General features: G+C 54.9%; 1 protein-coding gene across 5 annotated transcripts in view; it reads right to left on the bottom strand.

The window, feature by feature from the left end:
* Positions 1-527: 527 nt before the first annotated feature.
* Positions 528-18,475, bottom strand: part of Tspan9 (tetraspanin 9) — a 198,098-nt gene continuing 180,150 nt past the window's right edge. For all 5 annotated transcript variants that reach the window (XM_076854034.1, XM_076854033.1, XM_076854036.1 and 2 more), the window contains 6 exons: positions 7,653-7,844; positions 7,246-7,320; positions 5,991-6,092; positions 5,236-5,367; positions 4,768-4,851; positions 528-3,941 (listed from right to left, as the gene is read on the bottom strand). In XM_076854034.1, the coding sequence (XP_076710149.1) occupies positions 3,870-3,941; positions 4,768-4,851; positions 5,236-5,367; positions 5,991-6,092; positions 7,246-7,320; positions 7,653-7,844 (657 nt within the window). In that variant the 3' untranslated portion in view covers positions 528-3,869. The remainder of the gene's footprint in view (positions 3,942-4,767; positions 4,852-5,235; positions 5,368-5,990; positions 6,093-7,245; positions 7,321-7,652; positions 7,845-18,475) is intronic.

Raw genomic sequence — 18,475 nt, 5'->3', positions numbered from 1 at the left:
CAGAACCCCAACCACGGCAGTGGGGGCAGCCCCTCCCTGTGACCATCCTCAGACTGTGACTTCTGGGCTTTCTTGGAGAATGTCTCAGAGCTACCCTGGAAGGGTTCTTAAGCTCTCTGCACTCCTAGAAGAGACATCAGCCTCAAAGGAACCCTGAGAGTATCAGAGATGTGTTCCTCGCCCCTCACATAGGGTTGACCACTTCTGGGGAGACAGCCACCGAGATGAGGCAATGGTCTCTCATGTAGAGGGCTCAGGCCTCACTTGGACTGACTCCTGATCTAGGCTTGGGTATCAGGTCACCCAAGGAGTCAGAATTCCTCAGGTACCCACAGAGGGGACTGAGACCCTTCCCGCACCAGTGGGGAACCAGGACCCTGGGAGGGAGATGAGGTCCCCGCTGGGGAAATGTCCTGGATGTCCTAAGACTGCAGTCCGAGGACTCTTTGGCCCCTTCATACCTACCAGTATAATGAATAGATCACAGTCACAGCTAGATGAACAAAATGCACCACGAAAAGACAGTCTGCTTGTGCTTTTGACGCGTTATCAATTTTTATTTAAAAACATGCTAAAAACATGGTGCTCAATAAAGCCAGGACTGGGATGAAGGGAACGCACATGTAGGGCACTGCAAGCAGAAAAGTGCATTTGAAACCAACAAGCGTGCACTCCAGGCTCTCCTGTGCTGCCCGGGGACAGCGGGCAGGGTGTGGACAGGAGGCCCACACTCCTCAGAGACGCCATTCGAGGCAGGGAGGCCAGGACCCACCCTGGACCACTGCCTCACAGTGGTAGAGAAAAGGGAAATGGGAGAATGGAACACAAGAGGGGGAAGAACAGACCCCAAGCATCTGGCACCCAGCTCCCATCCTGTGCCATGTCCCTGCTAGTTAGCACCTCCACCAGAGGGTGGGCAGGGGGCTGGAGAGGAGGAGACAGTCACTCCATCCATCTGTCTACTCTGTAGCCACCCAAACCTGGAGGCATGGCTACCTAGTTCCAAGTCCAACCAGAACACGTGCAAGGGGATCTGGGGTGTGTTCAGTGACCTTTCCAGGGCGAGGGCCCAAGATGCAGGCCCAGGCTGGCAGGAAGGCTGGTGGCACTGATCCAGCTCAGAGAGCGTGACTGCGCAGGGGAGATTTGCACCCTGACACCCACCGCCAGCCACCCCAAGGCAGTTCTCAGCCGTGAGTTCACCTCCTCAGCAAGATGGCTTCAAGGAAAGGCTGAGTCTACATTAGGCATTCCCTTGAAGTCGCCTGCAAACCCTAAGGGACTTTGTGAGTCAGGTCTGTAAATTGCTTGCATCAGACCTAATTGAACTCACTCTGACTTTGGCAAGGGAGGGAATTCACTCGGCGGGATTTGGCCCCAATGAGATCATAGTAGGGAGAAATGGAGAAGACTCTGAGCCACCTGGCCTTCTGGATAGTGTGGGGACCATTCTGCAGGATGGTCAAGGGGCTCAGGAGAACACCTGCCCTTGCATGGAGACTTCCACCCCATGTAGACTCAGCAACATGAAGGAACAGGTGAGGCAAAAAGGCAGTTTGGGGACTTGTGGACAATGCTCTGTACATGGACGGATGAGGAGGGGGCTGGTGGGGTCAGTGGCGGGGAGGGACTGCGGCAAAGGCTCCAGAGCAAGAGGCCACCCTGAAACACTCCAGAAACAAGATCGCCAGGGAGGCTAGACACCTCCTAACATACTAGGCTTTTGCTGTGGATATTAACAAAAATTAAGAATTGCATTGATAGGCATAAATGAATCCATCCCCACCACCAAAAACATATGCACCAGGTCTCACTGTGCTCCAACACTCGTTGCTGAATGTCTCTGCATTTGGGGCCCTAGAGAGGCAGCTGCTGCTCCTAACCAGAACAGGCCAGAGCAGCTCTACTCATGTTGCCTGCCCCACACGCCCCAGGACCCGCCCTGCTGCAATGTCCATCAGCGCCATGCTCCTGTCTCAGGGAAGTGGTTTTCACTCTGTCCTACTTACTGAGACCACTCTGTTTTCCACTCCCACCCCCAAAACATGAATCCTGAACACACCAAAAGTCCTGCGCTCCTGGTCCCGATTTCTATGTTAGTGAAGGTGAATGGAGAGTGACTGGTTGGCTGGTGGCCGTTTCAGCTCTGGGAACAGACAAGGCAGGTAGAGTTTGGTAAGAGATCTAGGCAATGAGCAGGGAAAGGCAGCTGCCCACACAAGGCCCCACCCAGTGACACGCCTGGCCCCTAGCCAGCCCCGATGTGACCTTTTCAAGCTCAGTCCTGTGGTTTCTTGAGTTTTTAAACTATAAAACATTAAACAGACGAGCCCCAGTTCTGGCGGGGGTGCCCTGCTATAGCTGAAAACCCGCCTGTTGGTCTCCACACCCAGGTCTGTGTGTGCCAGGACCGACTGCTCTTTTCCTGGGACCTCTGTGACAAGATCCCCCCACCTCTGGGGTTTTCTGTATCTCATCTCCTTGGGATGATACAAGATGTGGCGGCCACCCACCCCTCTGCGGAGAGCAACAAATCCCCGCAAGGGGATGAGGGCCCTGGGCGCCACGTGGTCCTGTCCCTCCTCCCCCAGCAGGGTAGTCAGCTGGGGTAATCTGGCAGGGACAGTCATGTGTGCCAGTTCAGCCTCCCCCTGCTGATGGGCCTGGGTCCTCTGCCACCATCTGAGCAGCTGACCATGAGGACTGCTTCCCTCTCCTAAGGTAAGTGACAATGAACGTGAGCAGGTTCCTGAACTAGAGGGGTGTGTCTCAGAGTCTGTGGCAGGAATGTCTGTGAAAGTAACAGGGGTTATGGGACCTGGGCATGAGTGGGAAGGGAAGCCACCCAGGCCAGCAGAGGGAGGAAGAAGGCCACACTAAAAACTGCTCACCATTGAAAAGCACAAGGCTCTGTCAGCTTTGGCCACAGTCTTGGAAAAGCCCTTCACCCAGGAGGACCCCCCAGCCCACCCCACCACTGCTCTGGCCTCCCTGGCTCGGTCAGCAAATGCCACTTCCCCTGTGTAGGACGCCCTGTTATGCCCACATGATGCTCCTTTGTCTTTCCCGCCTTTCCTGGGCCCCTAGTCACAGATGCCAGGCCTCAGGGGGCCGCATGCTAGCCATCCCCCCTCCTTCCTGGTACATCTCAGGCCGAGCCTGGTGCATCCCACCCAACAGCTTCAGGAGTATCCGGAAGGAAACTGGACGGACGTCCCATCTCCCCACCCTTCCCCACCCACAGGAGAAGGAAACTCAAACTGTTAAAGAAATCAACACAGTAAAAAGTTATAAATCAGAAAAGCTAACCCTAAACTTATCTGAGAGATAATATTCCTGAATAATCATAATCAGAGTAAAATAAAATAAAAAAGTTACATTGTAAGGTATAAAAAGCCTGGGCAAGATGCTCCAGCGGGCGGCGGTCGGACCCGCCCTGGCCAGCTCTCTGGCTGGGCGGTATGGACGGCAGTGGCCTCCGCAGGGGCAGATTCTCCCCCGGGGGTGGGGGGGACACTCTGCTCCCCACCCCACCTGGGGACAAAGTGTCAGTGTGAGGAAGGGCAGCAGGTAGGAACCCATCAGTGCTAGAGACTTCCTCCTTGGCGTCCCCCAGCCCACCCTGTCGTCTTTGGCAAATCGCAGGTGCAGGAATCCAGGTGTCCAGCGCCCCAAGGTCTCTGTGCGCTGCCTCCCACTGGGCCCTCCGCCCTCCGAGAAGTCTGAGGCTGAGGTGGGTGGGCAGGGGGAGGGCAGACTGGGGAGGTGGGGCAGGGATGGCAGTCTGGAGGGCACAGGCAGGGGACGAAGTTCAGATCCTCTTCCCTGGCACAGCATCCGGGTGGGGCTGGGCGCCCCCGCCAGCCCGCTCACGCATCATATTTTTTACCCATCCGGTGGATGTGCTGGAACAGGGTCATGGAGAAGGCCATGCCCAAGATCTGAAAGACAAGGGGAGGGGCTTAGATAGTTGCTCCGGCAGCCCAGGATCTAGCCTCAGCCTTGGGAGCCTTGGGAACATCACAGGGCACCCAGCACAAGTGGAACTAAACATGCATGTGCTGGGAAATGCTCTGGGTAAAGAAAACAGCCAGCCCAGGTTACCGGGGGACACAGCACAGGGCCACCCAGGTGGACTCCAGCTCAGCTGCTCAGAGCTATGCGTACAGAGCCCCTCTGCCACTACCCCCCTCCACAGATGACACGTCAGAGGCTGGTGTGAAGGCTGAAGGCATGAAGAATCCAACCCTGAATGACTCAGGAGCCAACAAGAACCACAGGGAAAGAGGGAGGTGGTGGCGATGACAGATGAAATTCACACCGAGTCGCATGCTTAGTTCTAGAACACTGGACATGAGGCCTCAGGCAGAGGTGCTTGGGACAATGTTAGTACTCGTTTGTGTCCTTTGACCTCAATCTGAAAGGGGGTGGTGACCTGGATGAGCACAGGAGGAAGTAGGGGGGCAGCTGTGGCTTCCTGGTCACCACATAGTATGCCACTGCTCAAGTCGTAAAGCTGGTGGCCAGGAGACACTATGTGTGTCTTCTCTGGCTCGAGTGCAACTAGAGAAGATCATATCGAACGACACCAACACCAAGAGCCTGGTGCCAGCAAGCACGGAGCGCGATCTTGCTCATCCCACCCGAGCTGGATGACAACTGCTGGACAGAGCTCAGCCCCACTGTGCGCCAACAGGCTACTTAATGCCCCTCTCCTCGGGTCAGGTGCAATAGAGGTGCTCCGTGGCTCCTCGGGACGCCCCTCACCTGCATAATGAGGATGCACATCCCCACAGTGCCCAGCACGTGCTTATTCTCATCAAACCACATCTTCACTTTTTCGTAGCAGCCCTGGGGAGCGAGACACAGGTGAAGGTCCCGGCATGACATGAGCTCCCCCAGCTCAGCCCCACTTCACTTTCCCTGCCAGGCCCTGTCCTCGCCCACACCTCCTGGCCCTCACTGACCCTCCATTCTGGTCCTCCTTCCTGTGAGCAGCCTCACCCCACCCAAGGTTCCCCCTACAAGGTACACAGCCACAGACCCCCTTTTCAACCCTTAACCTTGGACTCTCCCAACTGGGGGCCCAGCATGTGTGTGCAAGTCTGTACACACACCCCTGCGTTTTGACTCCACCCTGGTGTCCCCGCCCACTGCCCAGAGAGCCCATCCTTGTGCCTGTGCCCGCCATCCCCGTGCCAGGCCATGCACCATGTGGCGGACTCCAGGACTCACCGTTTTCCACAGGGGCGTGGTGGCGTTTCGCCCACAGCCCTGGGAGTTCTCCATGCAGCAGCGGTCGGGAACTGTGTTCTCCCCCAGGACTGGGTACCAGTCCGTGTAGTCAGTGACCCCACAGCAGTGCATCTGCCCGGCAGGGATGGAAGGAGCGGTTAGAAGCACCCAGCCAGCCCCGCCCACGCAGGCCGTCCCCTGCTTGGGCCAACCCCAATCCCTCAGAAGCAGCCGTGCTGAGGTTCAGGTCAGGAGACAAAGGGCCTTCTTCTTGCCCTTCCTTGGGCTGTGGTAGAGCCCTGGGGGAGGCAAGCAACTGTTCCAGTCCCCTGCTCACCCAATAGCACCTCCAGCTCTTTGCTTTGTGGTGCAGACCAATCATACCAAGTTGGTGGCTCATAGATCCACCAGCCAGTTCTCAGGCCTTAAAGTGGGGTGTCGGGAATACTGATTATTTTCCTCTTAGAATCAGAGCTTGTTGCCTGAGCCGAGCACAATCATGGCGGCCAATCCTTGTGAGATATATCCTACAGTTCGCCCCAAAGCCAAGCCACTCCCAGAGCTCCCTCAGCCTGTCCACTCCTGTGTCCAGCCCCCCTGGCCTCCGTGCTCACCTCCTCATCCCTCTTCTGCTGTATCTCATGGTATAATGCCCGATCCATTTGTTCAGGCAAACGCCACCTGATAGGCGGCCTGAAGGCCAGGCCACCACCCCGCCTTCCGCTGGCCTTGCCCAACACCACCAGAGCCCTCACCTCGGCCTGGATGATGTTCCAGGCATTCTTGAGCCCCACGTTGTTCTCGGTGTTGTACAGCCGCAGCCCTTCCTTCAGGTCCTTCTTCGCGTTCTCGTTCACCTGGGAGGTGAGCACCGCAGGTTGGAGGGGGTCCCTGACCCAGGCCAGGCCAGCCAGGACTGGGCAGGGGTGCTCCCGGGTGGGGGAGGGAAGGCAGCAGGACTGGGGGCAGGGCGCTTGGGCTTCAGTCTGCCCCAGGAGCATCGTCACCTGCTACCTCCAGCAACGCATGGCCCGCAGAGCCAGCACTGCCACAGGACGAGGAGAGCAGGCGGCACGCCCCCACTGCCTGCCCAGGACCACCACCCACACCAGCCACTCTGTCCTGACATCTTCCCCACAAACTGCCCCACACCCTGGGTGGCTGATCAGTCGCTCTGATCTTCTGTCCACCTCTCGAGCAAGTACCGTGGCCTCTCTCACCTCGGCTTTACCAGTGCTATTGGAATAAGAATGTCAATTTTGTGAGAATTCAAGGACAAGAATTCTTATAAAGAACCAAGAACAGGGCTGACACAGAAATCTCCTCATGCTATTTCTTTTCCCTTTCACAGATGCAAAACTAAAGAGTTATTGTTTCGAATCCTAATGATGCCTATAACTTTCTGGGTAGTTTGGGAAACTGCTTCCAGAACCCAGAAACAGATACACACATAGTTATAGGGAGCAGATCCGCAAAAGGGCCTCCAAGCCCAAGAAACCGGCACCTTGGGTGACCGCTCTGCAACACTACTGAGAAGATGCTCCAAGTTGGCCACAAACTGCCCATCCTTGGAAGGTGGCTGGGGCTCACTCTGGCCATCCTTCTAATCTGAGGTGCTGTTTGAGAGCAGCGGTCTATCCTGGAAGGTCTCTGGAGATGCAGCGACTCTCTACTGTTAACCCTACTCAACCAGAGTCTCCTGGAAAGTGCCTCCAGTATTGGGGAGCTCCCTGGAGGGAGAGGCAGTCGACGGCCACCCTGGGTAACTCGGGATTCTACTTCTTAAGACTATATACAACATCGAACTCCCCAACTGGCTCCAAACTCACCCACCTTCCATCCAGGTCTTTCCTGGCTGCCTTTCCTAACTCCTGGGTCAATTCACTTTCTTCATAGAGTCTGTCTACACTGTCCTCTGGCCAGGGGAAGAACCCTGGCTTGTACCAGCCCAACCCCTGGGCTGTGATGGCTATGAAATTCCGTTCACCACTCCCTTGCTGGAAGGCTTACCTTGTCCATGTAGACAAAGAAGAGGATGAGCAAAATCAACTCTGCGAGCAGGATGATCAACAGGACGATGAAAAACTGGAAAGAAAAAGTCCAGGCATGGGCACAGGATAAAGGTGATGGCCAGGGGCAGGTGCAAATGAGGGATGTGGGAAGGCACCACCCAGGCAGGGTATCCCAGGTCTGGGAGGGGCCACCTCCTCCCAGGGAAACCCAGAGAGACCACGAGTCTCAGGGGAGAGGGTCAACTAGGGGCAGGAGTGTGGTCAGGCACAGAACATTCTAGAAGCAATTTCCTTGGGCTCAGGTTGGGTACCCGTTGGCTTATGTTCTAGGCCTTGCCCATTTCTATTGCCCAAGTTCAGGGAGACCTGGAGTTCAGAGGGCTGGGGACAGGGGGCCCAACTCACACTGAGGAGGAGGCACTTGTTTTCCTTGATGGCCCCCAGACAGCCGAGGAAACCGGTCACCATGACAATGGTTCCTATGGCGATCACTAGGTTGGCTGCAGACAGCGAGGGGAAGCTGGGGGAGAAGGTGGCAAAGTTGCCTTGGGACACGGAGAGCCAGATGCCCACTCCAAGCAGCCCGCAACCACAGAGCTGGAGAGAAAGGAAAAGCTCATTAGACCTCCACTTGTACTCCTCTCCCTGGAAATCCAAGTGCTGCATGTCCCCAGCCCCGGCCCTGAGACACAAAACAGGTGAGAGCAGGGCCAGCAACCAGGTTACAGTCACAGACCCAAAGCACGAGACCTAGATGAATCCCACCAATCTGTGCCTCAGCCTCTCCATTTGGTGAAGGGGATTAGACCAGATTCATGAACCTCATCAGTTCACGCTCAGGATCAAATTAAATAAGACAGAGGCAAAGCAGGCAGCAAACACGTCGAAGGTCCTAGATAGGAACAAGCATTGAGGCTGTTCCACTAGATAGAAAAGAGGCCCCACCAGGGCAGAGGCCAGGAGAGGGGTGTGTGGCCAGGGGAAGCACGTGAGGACTTGTCTCTGCACTGGAGAGAACGTCGGGGTCTGGTTTCTCAGAAGGAAAACTTGCTGCGGGTATGTCCTGTTGCCCAACAGAAGAGCCATTTGCCACTGTTCTCAGAAGCCTGAAGAACAAATTTCCCCAGACAGAGGGAGAAAAGCTCTCATGGGGCCAGCTGAGGGGCTGCTGAAGTAGTACAGGATGGGGAGTTCACAGCTGCCCTTGGTACCCATCAAACTAAGCCAGCCACCAGCGTGACGGACCCAAAAACTGACCCTCCTCCCCGCACCTCTGGGCTGCGACGGAAGCCAGCAGCTCCGCCTGGGGAAGCTTCCCTTTCATTGGCGGCAGATCTCAACATCTGCCTCATTATATGCTCCATATAGCTGATACTCCCCGCTCCTTGCACTGGCTCAGGGGACATGTACTGAGTTTGAGGAGCCAATCAATCTGTCAACCAATCTTCATTATCTACAGCATGCAGCACCCCACACCAGAAAAGCTACAGGCGCTTTAGAGACCTGCCTTCCAGCGGCCTCCATTCTGGCTGGAAGGGGTTAATAAAAACACAGCATCTACCACCCTGGGGCAGTACACACTGGTGCCAAAGAAATGCTACAGGGGTCCAAAGGAGGAGATGAACTCGGGATAGGATAGAGGGCAAGAACATTCCACACAAGGAAAATTGTAGATGGTAAGGACTTGGGAGTCACAGGTTTTATATTCAGCTTCAGCCTGTCCTGGCTATAAGACCTTGAAAACTCCTTGAATTAAAATAATATCACCCTCCTACTGGACTGTTGGGAGAATTCAAGAGAACTAAAGTACGTAAAGTGGCCAATGCCAGGCACCATTTGCTGAGAAGGAATTTACTGAGCGTCTACTATGTATCAGGAACTGTACTCCTAGCTGTGGCTCCCTGAAGCAAACACAGACCCAGTTTTCAAGTTGTTCTCGATCAGGGAGAAAACACAGATGTGGCCAAGACAAGGCAGTTCACAATCAGGCAGAGAGGGCTCTGTCATATGCCCAGGAAAGTGAAGGGAAAGGGCAGCAGCCCCTGGAGGACAGCATTTCCTTCACTCATTCAGCCCACAAACCCAAACTAGGCACGGAGTTACTAAGTGCTGGCCCTGTCCTACGCACTGGAAAGATGGCAGCAAACAGTCCCAGCACACTCTGCCTTCATGAAGAGATTCCTATGGGGACATAAATATGACACTAGCAAAGTCAGATGAGCTTTTGATAATATAAACCAGGAAGAGAAATAAGGATGTGAAAGAGTTTGAAGGTCACTGGATACAGGATAGGCAAAGAAGGATCATGGAAAAGGTGGCATGTGAGGAGCAACCCAAAAAAGAGGGAGAGTGAGCCACAGAGACAGGTGGAGATGGAATGTTCTAAGAAAGGGTACAACAAGTGCAAAGGCTGTACAGGTTGGAACGAGCCTGGCCAGCCAAGCTGCCAGTGGCTGCAACACAGTAAGTGAGGAGTAAGCGCGGTAGGGGACGAAGGAGGCGGGGTGGCCTGGGGACAGATGAGACAGGATCTGGCAGGTAGGTAGATGTGGGTGTTCTCAGCGTGTTCCTGCAGCTGCAGAATGACAGCATCTGATTGATGTCTTCAGGTGACTGTGGCTGCTGTTCTGAGAAAAGACCCTGGAGGGCAAAGGGGGCAGCCAGAGAGCAATGAGGAGCTACTGTGGGGGTGGCTAAGAGCCGGTAGTGACATCCTTGGTGGTTCTGGAGGAGCAGTGAGAAACGGTCCAGTATGAGACAGACAGTATTGACAGGACTTGCTGGGCCCTGAAGAATATGCAAGACATTGATAAATGGGGAAATTGAAAGGGGGCCCAGGCCATTCATGGGGGGAAAAACCAGGTAGGGGGATATCTCCATGTGTTACTAAATCAGAGATGGTTCAAGGAGCCATAGGAAATCAGTTAAGTAAGTTGAACAACTGCCTGGGTCCCCCTCACTGTGGAGAGTAGCCCTACACCTCTCTTACTCTGAAGCAGCCGCAGGTGGAACCAGGTCAAGGTTCCCAAGGAATGCACTTGGCTGAAACAGGGTATCACATAGCTTTGTAGGGGGCAATGGGTGTCACCACCCGCTATAACCACTAGGTGGCGCTCCAGCCCGGCTCAGAAGCTCTTTGAATTTTCCCTTGACATGTGAAACTTGCATCCAACTTGTCAACTGACTTTCTTCAAATCCGGTCAGTTTCTGTGCTGCCGTCTCAATTTTTCTTTCATTAATCATACCCTGAAAATTTCATGATTTTCAGGTTGAAGATTTATAGCTAAAAGTTGGACGCTGGAATGAGAAAGCTGAAAACTGCTATAGCAGGCACTTGCCACCAGTAGAACAGCCTGTGAAACAGACCTGACTTTGGGACCCCTGGAGCTGCAGGATGCCCCCACCACCCTGCAGCTGGAGATGCATAATGTGTCCCAGGTCCCAGAGCCTGGAGGTCCTCAGAGAAGAAGGCACTGCTCACTGGGAGCTAGCCGGGGGTTCCTTCTGCACCTGAGTCTCCATTTCCCCGGGGCGGCGGGCAGGGACCTGCTGTGATGCCTAGCAGCCCCTCCCTGGGAAACCTCAACAGTTCAGAACCTTCTGGGGACTGGTCATCTCTTTCAATTCGTTCTCCAACTTCACATTCCACATTCTTTGACGTGCTCTGCAAGCTTCTCAGACACCCTGTCCAGGTGTCTCCTACCGGGGGAACAGAGCCAATGCCTTGTCCCCACACCTTGCTTCCCTTCTCACCAAGGTCCCACGGGGCCCCAGGCTGAGACCCAGGCAAGATCTGCTGCCTGTGAGTGCAGCAGTCCCTATCCATAAGCAGCCTGTCCCTAAGTCCTGGCCAGCCTCCTCTCACAGCCCTCACGCCTGTTCCCTGCTTCCCATGAAGCCGCACCCCCAGCTCTGTCTGTTGCTCAATGAGGCCTGCGCGGGGCAAGGTGGTACCACACACATCCCCGCTGCCACACTCCTGAATCTTCAGGGTCTCCTGCTAAAATGAACCCTCTGTCCCCAGTTTTGGAAAACCTAGCACCAGCAGAGCCTTCAGGCAAGAAGAAAACACAAAGATCAGGCCTTAATTTAACAGATAGGGAACCTGCAGGGGGACGGACACATGGCCAGGCTGGAATGGGACTTCGCCTCCTGAGTGCGGGCAGGCTCCTACACCTTCTCCTCCCCAGGAGACCTGTGAGCATTTGCTGTATCTGGCGAGGTCCCGCGGCACTCCCTGCCTCTGGTTTCTGTTTCTCGGCCCACATAGAGCCGCCTGGATCCTCTTTCCAAATGCCTCTCGCCACACTGCTCCCTGGTGTGACCTTAAGATTCTGTAGCTCTCCAAGGCCCAATTCCTTTAAACTGTGGGATTTAGACTAGATCACTGCTCAGGGCCCTTCCAGCATGATCCTAACCAAGTCTCAGCCAAACTGCTCTCATCCCCTAGGCCAGTGGTTCTCAAGCAAGAGCAGTTTGCTCCCAGGGGGGCACACAGCATGGCTGGAGACATTTTTGGTTATGCTCCTGGCATGCAGGGGGTAGAGTCCAAGCACACTGCTAAACACCCACAGTGCTCAGGACAATCCCCCACAGTAAAGAAAGGCCTGGCTCAAATTGTCAATAGAGTTCCCCATGCCAGGCACCCCCCATCCCCGGCTGTCAACTCCTTGAGAGGACAGCTGTGGCGAAAGGAGAGCTGGCTAAAGACAGGGCTGGTTCTGAAGGAGATGTCACGACACACAAAAAGTGCTGGAGGTGTCCAGATGGGGCAGGAGCAGGTGGCTGTGAGCAGGGGGAGCAGTGGACAGCAGAAACAGGTCTGTTGTAGAGTTGGACAGCAAAGCCTGCCCTGGACAGGCGGGAGGTCAAGAGGGCAGTACAGGGGACAGGGAGAGGGTGAGGCAGGGGTGGGAGAGGAGAGGAGCAGGGCAGGGAAGTGGCCCCATGTAGAGGGAGCCAAGCACAGGAAGGAGGCACGGCCTGGGGCGGCACATTCCACTCAGTGCCAGAAGCTTAGCGGGTGGCATTCGGGAAAATTCCCTTCCCAAACCAGAGGTTTGTCTCAGCTGTGATGACCGGGCTATAATCAAGGCTGGAGAATCTGGGGCGAGGCAGTGTGACTCAGGGAATCGGGACCCGGCCAATGTCAGCAACGACTGGCCCGAGGTCACCAGCCACCCCTAGTGTGGTCCAGGCCTGGCCAGTGCCCTTCTCCAAGCGGGGTCAGGCTTAGGGAACCTTCTGAGCAACAAGCCTCCCATTCCCCTTGCCCACGTCCCCAACTGAGGCCATTGCAAAATAGCTTCCATTAGGGCTCCAAATAAATCCACATCCAAATTTGAGAAGATAAATTCTACCCTTGCATTTGCCCAGAACCTCTGTGAAGGCCGGGTTTGGTGTCTGTTTGTTCATGGTTACATCCCTGTGGCCTCGAACAACACCTGACTCTTGGCCATGCTGGGCCTCCCCTTTTCCAGAGCTATCCTATCTGGGCCCTGCACAAGAGGCACAGAGAGGAGCCCTGGGCACAGAGAGGAGCCTGCAAGCCAATGAGACACCCAAGGGTGTCCTTCAGCTCCCTGAGGCCCACCCAACACATGCACAGCAGGTAAACTGAGGCCCAGGCAGGCTGTGTCGGGCTGCAGGCCAGCTCTCCACACTCCCTCACTTATTAAGCCACTGCTAATCAGCCTCACATCCCCACAGCATTTCTCCTCATCTTCAATTTAAATCATATTGATTTGTAGTCTTAATATATGGATCTGCCATGTGTCCTTATGTATGGGCCACCTGGGCACCATTTCTCCAGCAATAGGGCCTGCACACTGTCCTCCCTCCTGAGCATCTACCCCAACCTGCACGAGCTCAGGACAGCCACTACCCATATCGTCTCACAGCCCAGTCTCTCACCAGTGTGGAGGTGGCTCCTCCCGGGAATGACCTGGACAGGGCAGAATTCAGAGCAGCACATAGGGGCCCCCAATCTTTGGGTAGACGTGACCCACCCTCACCAAACCTGATCCAGGATCCAGGTCCATGGTTCATCCATTTTCTTCCACCATAAGGTCCAGAACATGTCTGGAATACTAAACATTTGTTCCATGGATGGATAGATGAATAGGTAGATGGACAGATGGACAAATGGAAGAGGGTTTAGGTGGGGGACCTCTGCAGGTCATAGCCTGGTACAGGACCAGATCTGGACACATCTAACCACTTGAAAAAGAAGCCCTCTATGTGTCCTATCCTCCCAACTAGAACCCCCAGTGCCCCCAAGTTCCTGCCACTCACCCCTCTTCAGCTCCTCACTGGCCTGGGGTGTGGCGCCTGCTCACTGGCCAGCCCTCATCAGAGCCCTGGGCACCCTTGGGCATCTGAATCCCCTCTGCCTCCTGTGCTCGCAGAGCCCCATCAGACAGCAGGCCTGGGGGGTCTGATGTCCCTGGTAACTCCCCAGCTCAGCCCCTGGCACCCCTGCCACCCTCAGCCCCTCTATACTTGCAGGAACTTCTCAAATGCTAGGTATCAGCCCTCCCCATTGCTTTCAATGAGCAGGGACAGGCCCAGAGTTTAATGGCATTTAATAAATTAGTAGATATGGAAAATAAAAGAAAATCAAAACCGCTTTAATTTCGCAGCTTGGCGTGCTGTCTAATAACGAACCGCCCCACCCGGGGAGAGGCCAACCTGCCAAGAACGTCACTGCAGAGGGCGAGAGACAATCTATCAGCTCCAGGAGAGGGCTGCTACTTTGTATTTCAGACGGCCCCTGCCTCCAGGGGCCCCCGGCCGCTCATTCATTCTCAAAGCCATAAAGGGAGACACAGGCGGGACTGGGAACGAGGGGAGAGCAGGTTCGTGCTTCCAATTCTGCACGGAGGGAAATGAAGGGACAAAGTCACAGATATGGCTTTGCCAAAGTCACCCAGCAGGCAGGAGGATCACAGCTCTGCAGAGCGGGCGGTAACCACGCTGGGCACCCAGGTCTCAGTGTTTGCCATCTGACGAGCACCCCTTCCTCTTTTTTGCATAATCCTGCTCAAGAATTCTTTCTACCAACTCAAGAACCCACTTCCCTGTGGCTAACGTGCATCCATCCTCGTTTTGCCCAAGAAGCTCACCAAGAGGCAAGTGGGACAGGCCTTTAAATATTTGACGATGTGTATCTAACGACGTTCTTTCCCAAGTCTCCTCCTAGCCCATTTAAGGGCTTTTACATCTTTCACCTCTGAGTCACCCTCCACTATTCATCTCTCTCTCAAACTGAAAGTCAGACTCCAGCTACAGGAAGACCAGCACAGAGTACAAAGATACCACTCTACCCTCCCACACTCTGAGCTCTATACTTCTCCTAATCCAGCCTAAGCCCCATCAGCTTGACTGGTAGCCATGGCTGTTTTCTCACACTGTTCGCACATAATTTAAAGCCAAGTGGCATTATTCCTTGGTCACTCTCTTTGGGATCCTTTTTTTTTTTTTTTCCTCTCTCTCTCTCTCTCTCTCAAAGTCTTCACAACTATACTTCTCAGCTCCCAATTCACCAGCTTATAGGTGACAGGGAGATCACACCCATATTTCTGGGCCTAATTTTCCTCCAAATAAATATTACGTAAAGCATTTGCATATCTACAACCCAGTTACATTTGATTATTCCAGAATGGGGTTATTCTCTTAAATAAGATGGCCTAAGAGACAACACTGGAACACTGTCAGAGGCTAGGGACAGTGTTTGGGAGCTGCCCATCTCTATGCTCTTAAGACCCCTGAATCATATGATCTGAGGGGCCAGTTCTCCCCAGCAGGCTCTGTCGCCCTTCCCCAGTTCACCCGAAGCCCCTATCAGCCAACAGGGATGCCCATGCGACTCAGCTGAAAGCCCAGGAGCATGAGGGGTGAGGGGCGCAGGGCGAGGGGGCTCCTTAAGGTGGAGGACAGCTCCTTGCCACCCCCTACCGCGTGGAGACCCTGGGAGGGGGGCACATGTCCAATCAATCAGCAGCAGTCCTGGCTGCTCGCAGGGCTTGGTGTCCTCTCGTCCAGGGAGGGGCCTGGATCACGTCCCATCTTCTGGCCTCAGCACAGGGCATTTGGCCTTCTGAGGGCCTCACTCCACCTAGTGTCTATGGACTCTAGGGAGGCCCAGCCCTGAGGGCAGGAGACTTGGGCCTCAAAGCCCGGGCAGGGGGCTGAGAAACGCCAGTCCCTGCACAGTGAGGCCTTGTGCTGTCCTCACACAGCTCATCCTCTGACTGGGGGAAAGCCACAGTGCTCACCCTGTGCCCTGCAACCCCCACATCCCCAGTCTTCTGGACCCCCACTTCTGACAGCAGCAGGCCCCAGGATAAGTGTCTCAGGAGACAGCTTCTCTCCACCTTCTCCAACTGACCCACAGGCCTGCACCCTGGGGGGGACCTGAAAAGGGAAGTGGAGGCAAGATCTGAACCCCTACGAGGGCCCACGTGGGGCTGAGGCTGAGGAATGGCCCCAGAAGGACCACAAAATGACGTGTGGCCAGGATGCCAGAGAGCAGTGGATGATACAGCGCACCTGCCAGCCTCGTAAAGGAGGAGCGATCATTCACCACACCATAAACATCGACTGCCGCCGCAGCCCGCCAGGGCAGAACCACGCTCCCCTCCCGACCGTCCCACACGTGATGCATGGTGTGCAAACGTGACTGGGCTCAGTGGGTGTAGAGAAGGCACAAAGGGGCACACTGTGACTCCATAGTCCCAAGCTCCTCTGGACCCATTCAGCTCTGCCCACTGCTGTCAGTAGGATGCTGTGGCCTATGGACTCCGAGATTCGGCTTGAGGCCCTGATGGACCAAGCGACCAGATGGTTCCCGTCCTACTTGGGAACACTCAAGAAGTCAGTGGCTGACATTGTCAGGGCAGGCATGGGGAAGAACATCCCAAGAGGGAGGGTGACGATCGCTGTCAGACCCTCCATGGGAGGCCCGTGTCCTCAGAGTTAGTCCCAGGACTGCCCTGTGCTGGACAGTAGATGATAACGACCCTGGACACACATTTTCTCTATACTCTGGAACTTGTCAACACTCAAAGGAAATGGCACGGAATTCAGGCCATCCCAGCCCAGAGTCTGATGCAAAGGGGGTGCCCTCCCTGCTGAAGTGGAATGGGGAGGAGGGCAGATATGCAGCTCTCACTGTCCAACCCCCGGGGGCCACGGCTGCCAGAGTTCCTGTGCCCGGTAGGACACAGCCTCGGACCACAGCATGAAGCACTGTCTCAACTCCCAAGGTCGCCATGAAGTGGGAGGGAAGCACCAAGGACTCAAAGAGCTTGTCAGAGGAGTCTGGAGAACAGGTTTTTCAATCACCACTATAATTTTTTTTTCTTCCCTGCATTTGTTTTATTTTGAGTGTCTGGGGAGAAAGGCTTTTCTGACATCAAAGCTCAGAGTACTCTGCAGCCAGGGCTGCCGGGGGAGGCAGGGATGGGCTTAAGAAACCAGCCTTCAAGGACCACATTAAAACTGGCCACCACTGGGCTCTCCCCAGGAAGGCAGAACCGCCAGCAGCCCAGCTCTAAGGACCTGGCACCCAGGGGAGCAGTGAGGTGCTATGCAGCCCTGGCAAGTCACTTGACCTTCCTAAGTTTTCCTCTGTTGAGAGCGAGGAAAGTGCTGGGATGTTGCTCAGCGGTGGGGCACTTGCCCAGCGCTCGTGAGGTCCAGATTCCAACCCCAGCATTGCGAAAAGCAAAGAGTGAGGGAGAGAAAAGCACCTCCCCAGCACTTGGGAACACTGAGGGCAAACAGGATCATGCCCACCGTGTCCTTTACGTTCCTCAGAATGAACCACTGCACAAGGTACTGCGCTTTTATTCAAGCTTCTGGAAGCGGGGACAGGACAAGGATGCCTTGAATTCACATTACATAGTTCTGGCAAAGAGCTCAAGTCCGTCTGGGAGACTGTAACTCATCCTTCAGGACAGGAATGGTGATGGGATGGGGTTGGGGACACTCTCCTGTCTGGGGAAAGTTGTTCCCCGCCCCAGACATGAGAAGTCATACAACAAAGACACTTTGTCCCTGAGTGCCTTCATTCTACTATTCATTCCAACTATTAGAGGGAGTCCTTTAATAATCCAACTTGGCCCTGGGCATGGTGGCGCACCCCTGTAATCCCAGTGGCTAGGGAGGCTGAGGTTCCTGGATCATTAATTCAAAGCCATCCTTAGCAAAAGTGAGGTGCTAAGCAACTCAGTGAGACCCTGTCTCTAAATAAAATATAAAATATTTAGTGGTCGAGTGCTCCTCAGTTCAATCCCTGGTACCCTAAAAATAAATAATATTGCAACACGGGCCATCTTCCCCAGCCCACATTACACATACAGATATGGGGAAAGACTGTGGTTGACAACCAAGTCCATCTCTGTCCCCAAGACGACCACCCACACACTCTTGCTCTAACCCTTTGACGTGGCTAACACAGGCTTTGCCTTCTCTCTAGGGATCTGATGCCCACAGCCTGATTATCTGCACTGCCAGCCAGGAGCTGTGTCCACCCACGCCAGGATTTTGGCATTCCTGACATGCTTTGTAGGGGACACAGGCCAGTTAAGTTCAGGTCTCTCTGCCAGAGATGGTCTCAGCACCAACTTAAGTAACAGCCTGAGATCCCTCCCTGCCTGTGCCAAGCTCTGCCCACCTCCTGGTGCTCCTGACAGAGGGGAGACAGGGGCCCGCCCTCTGCTTTTCAATATGTGCACCACAGTGCAGGTTACCTGGCCAGAAGCTGTCTGTCTGTGGTGTCACTAGGCACACTCATTCAAGGTCACAGAGCTCCTCACAAGGAGCCATGCCTTGTTCGCAACACCCAAGGCCAGCCCACCCTGCCCTGCTGCTGCACAGGGTGAACTCAGGCACTCTCAAGGACGGACCGCGCCAGCCTGCTCTGCTGCTGCGCCTCTGGTGCCCACCGAATCCTCTCAACCCACGGAGGGGCTATTTTGGATCCCCATTTAGAGATAAGAGAAGAAAAGCACAGAGATGTTACGTGGCGAAGAAACCCAGGAAGTCTGACTTCAGCAGCCGCGTTCTTGCCCATCACTCTACACTGCAGAGACCCTCGTCATCCCCTGGCTCTTTCTCAAATATGCCAGAAAGGTGTCATCAGGACGTGGCCCTACTTTGAGAAAGGAAGGCTAGCTGTGGTGTACGACCCATAAGCAGGCCTGGGGCCTGGACAGTCACAGGAG

Source organism: Callospermophilus lateralis, chromosome 4 (assembly GCF_048772815.1).
Source record: "Callospermophilus lateralis isolate mCalLat2 chromosome 4, mCalLat2.hap1, whole genome shotgun sequence".
Lineage (NCBI taxonomy): Eukaryota > Metazoa > Chordata > Mammalia > Rodentia > Sciuridae > Callospermophilus > Callospermophilus lateralis.
The sequence above is the reverse complement of the archived record's forward strand: the minus strand, read 5'-3'. Positions and strand labels throughout refer to the sequence as shown.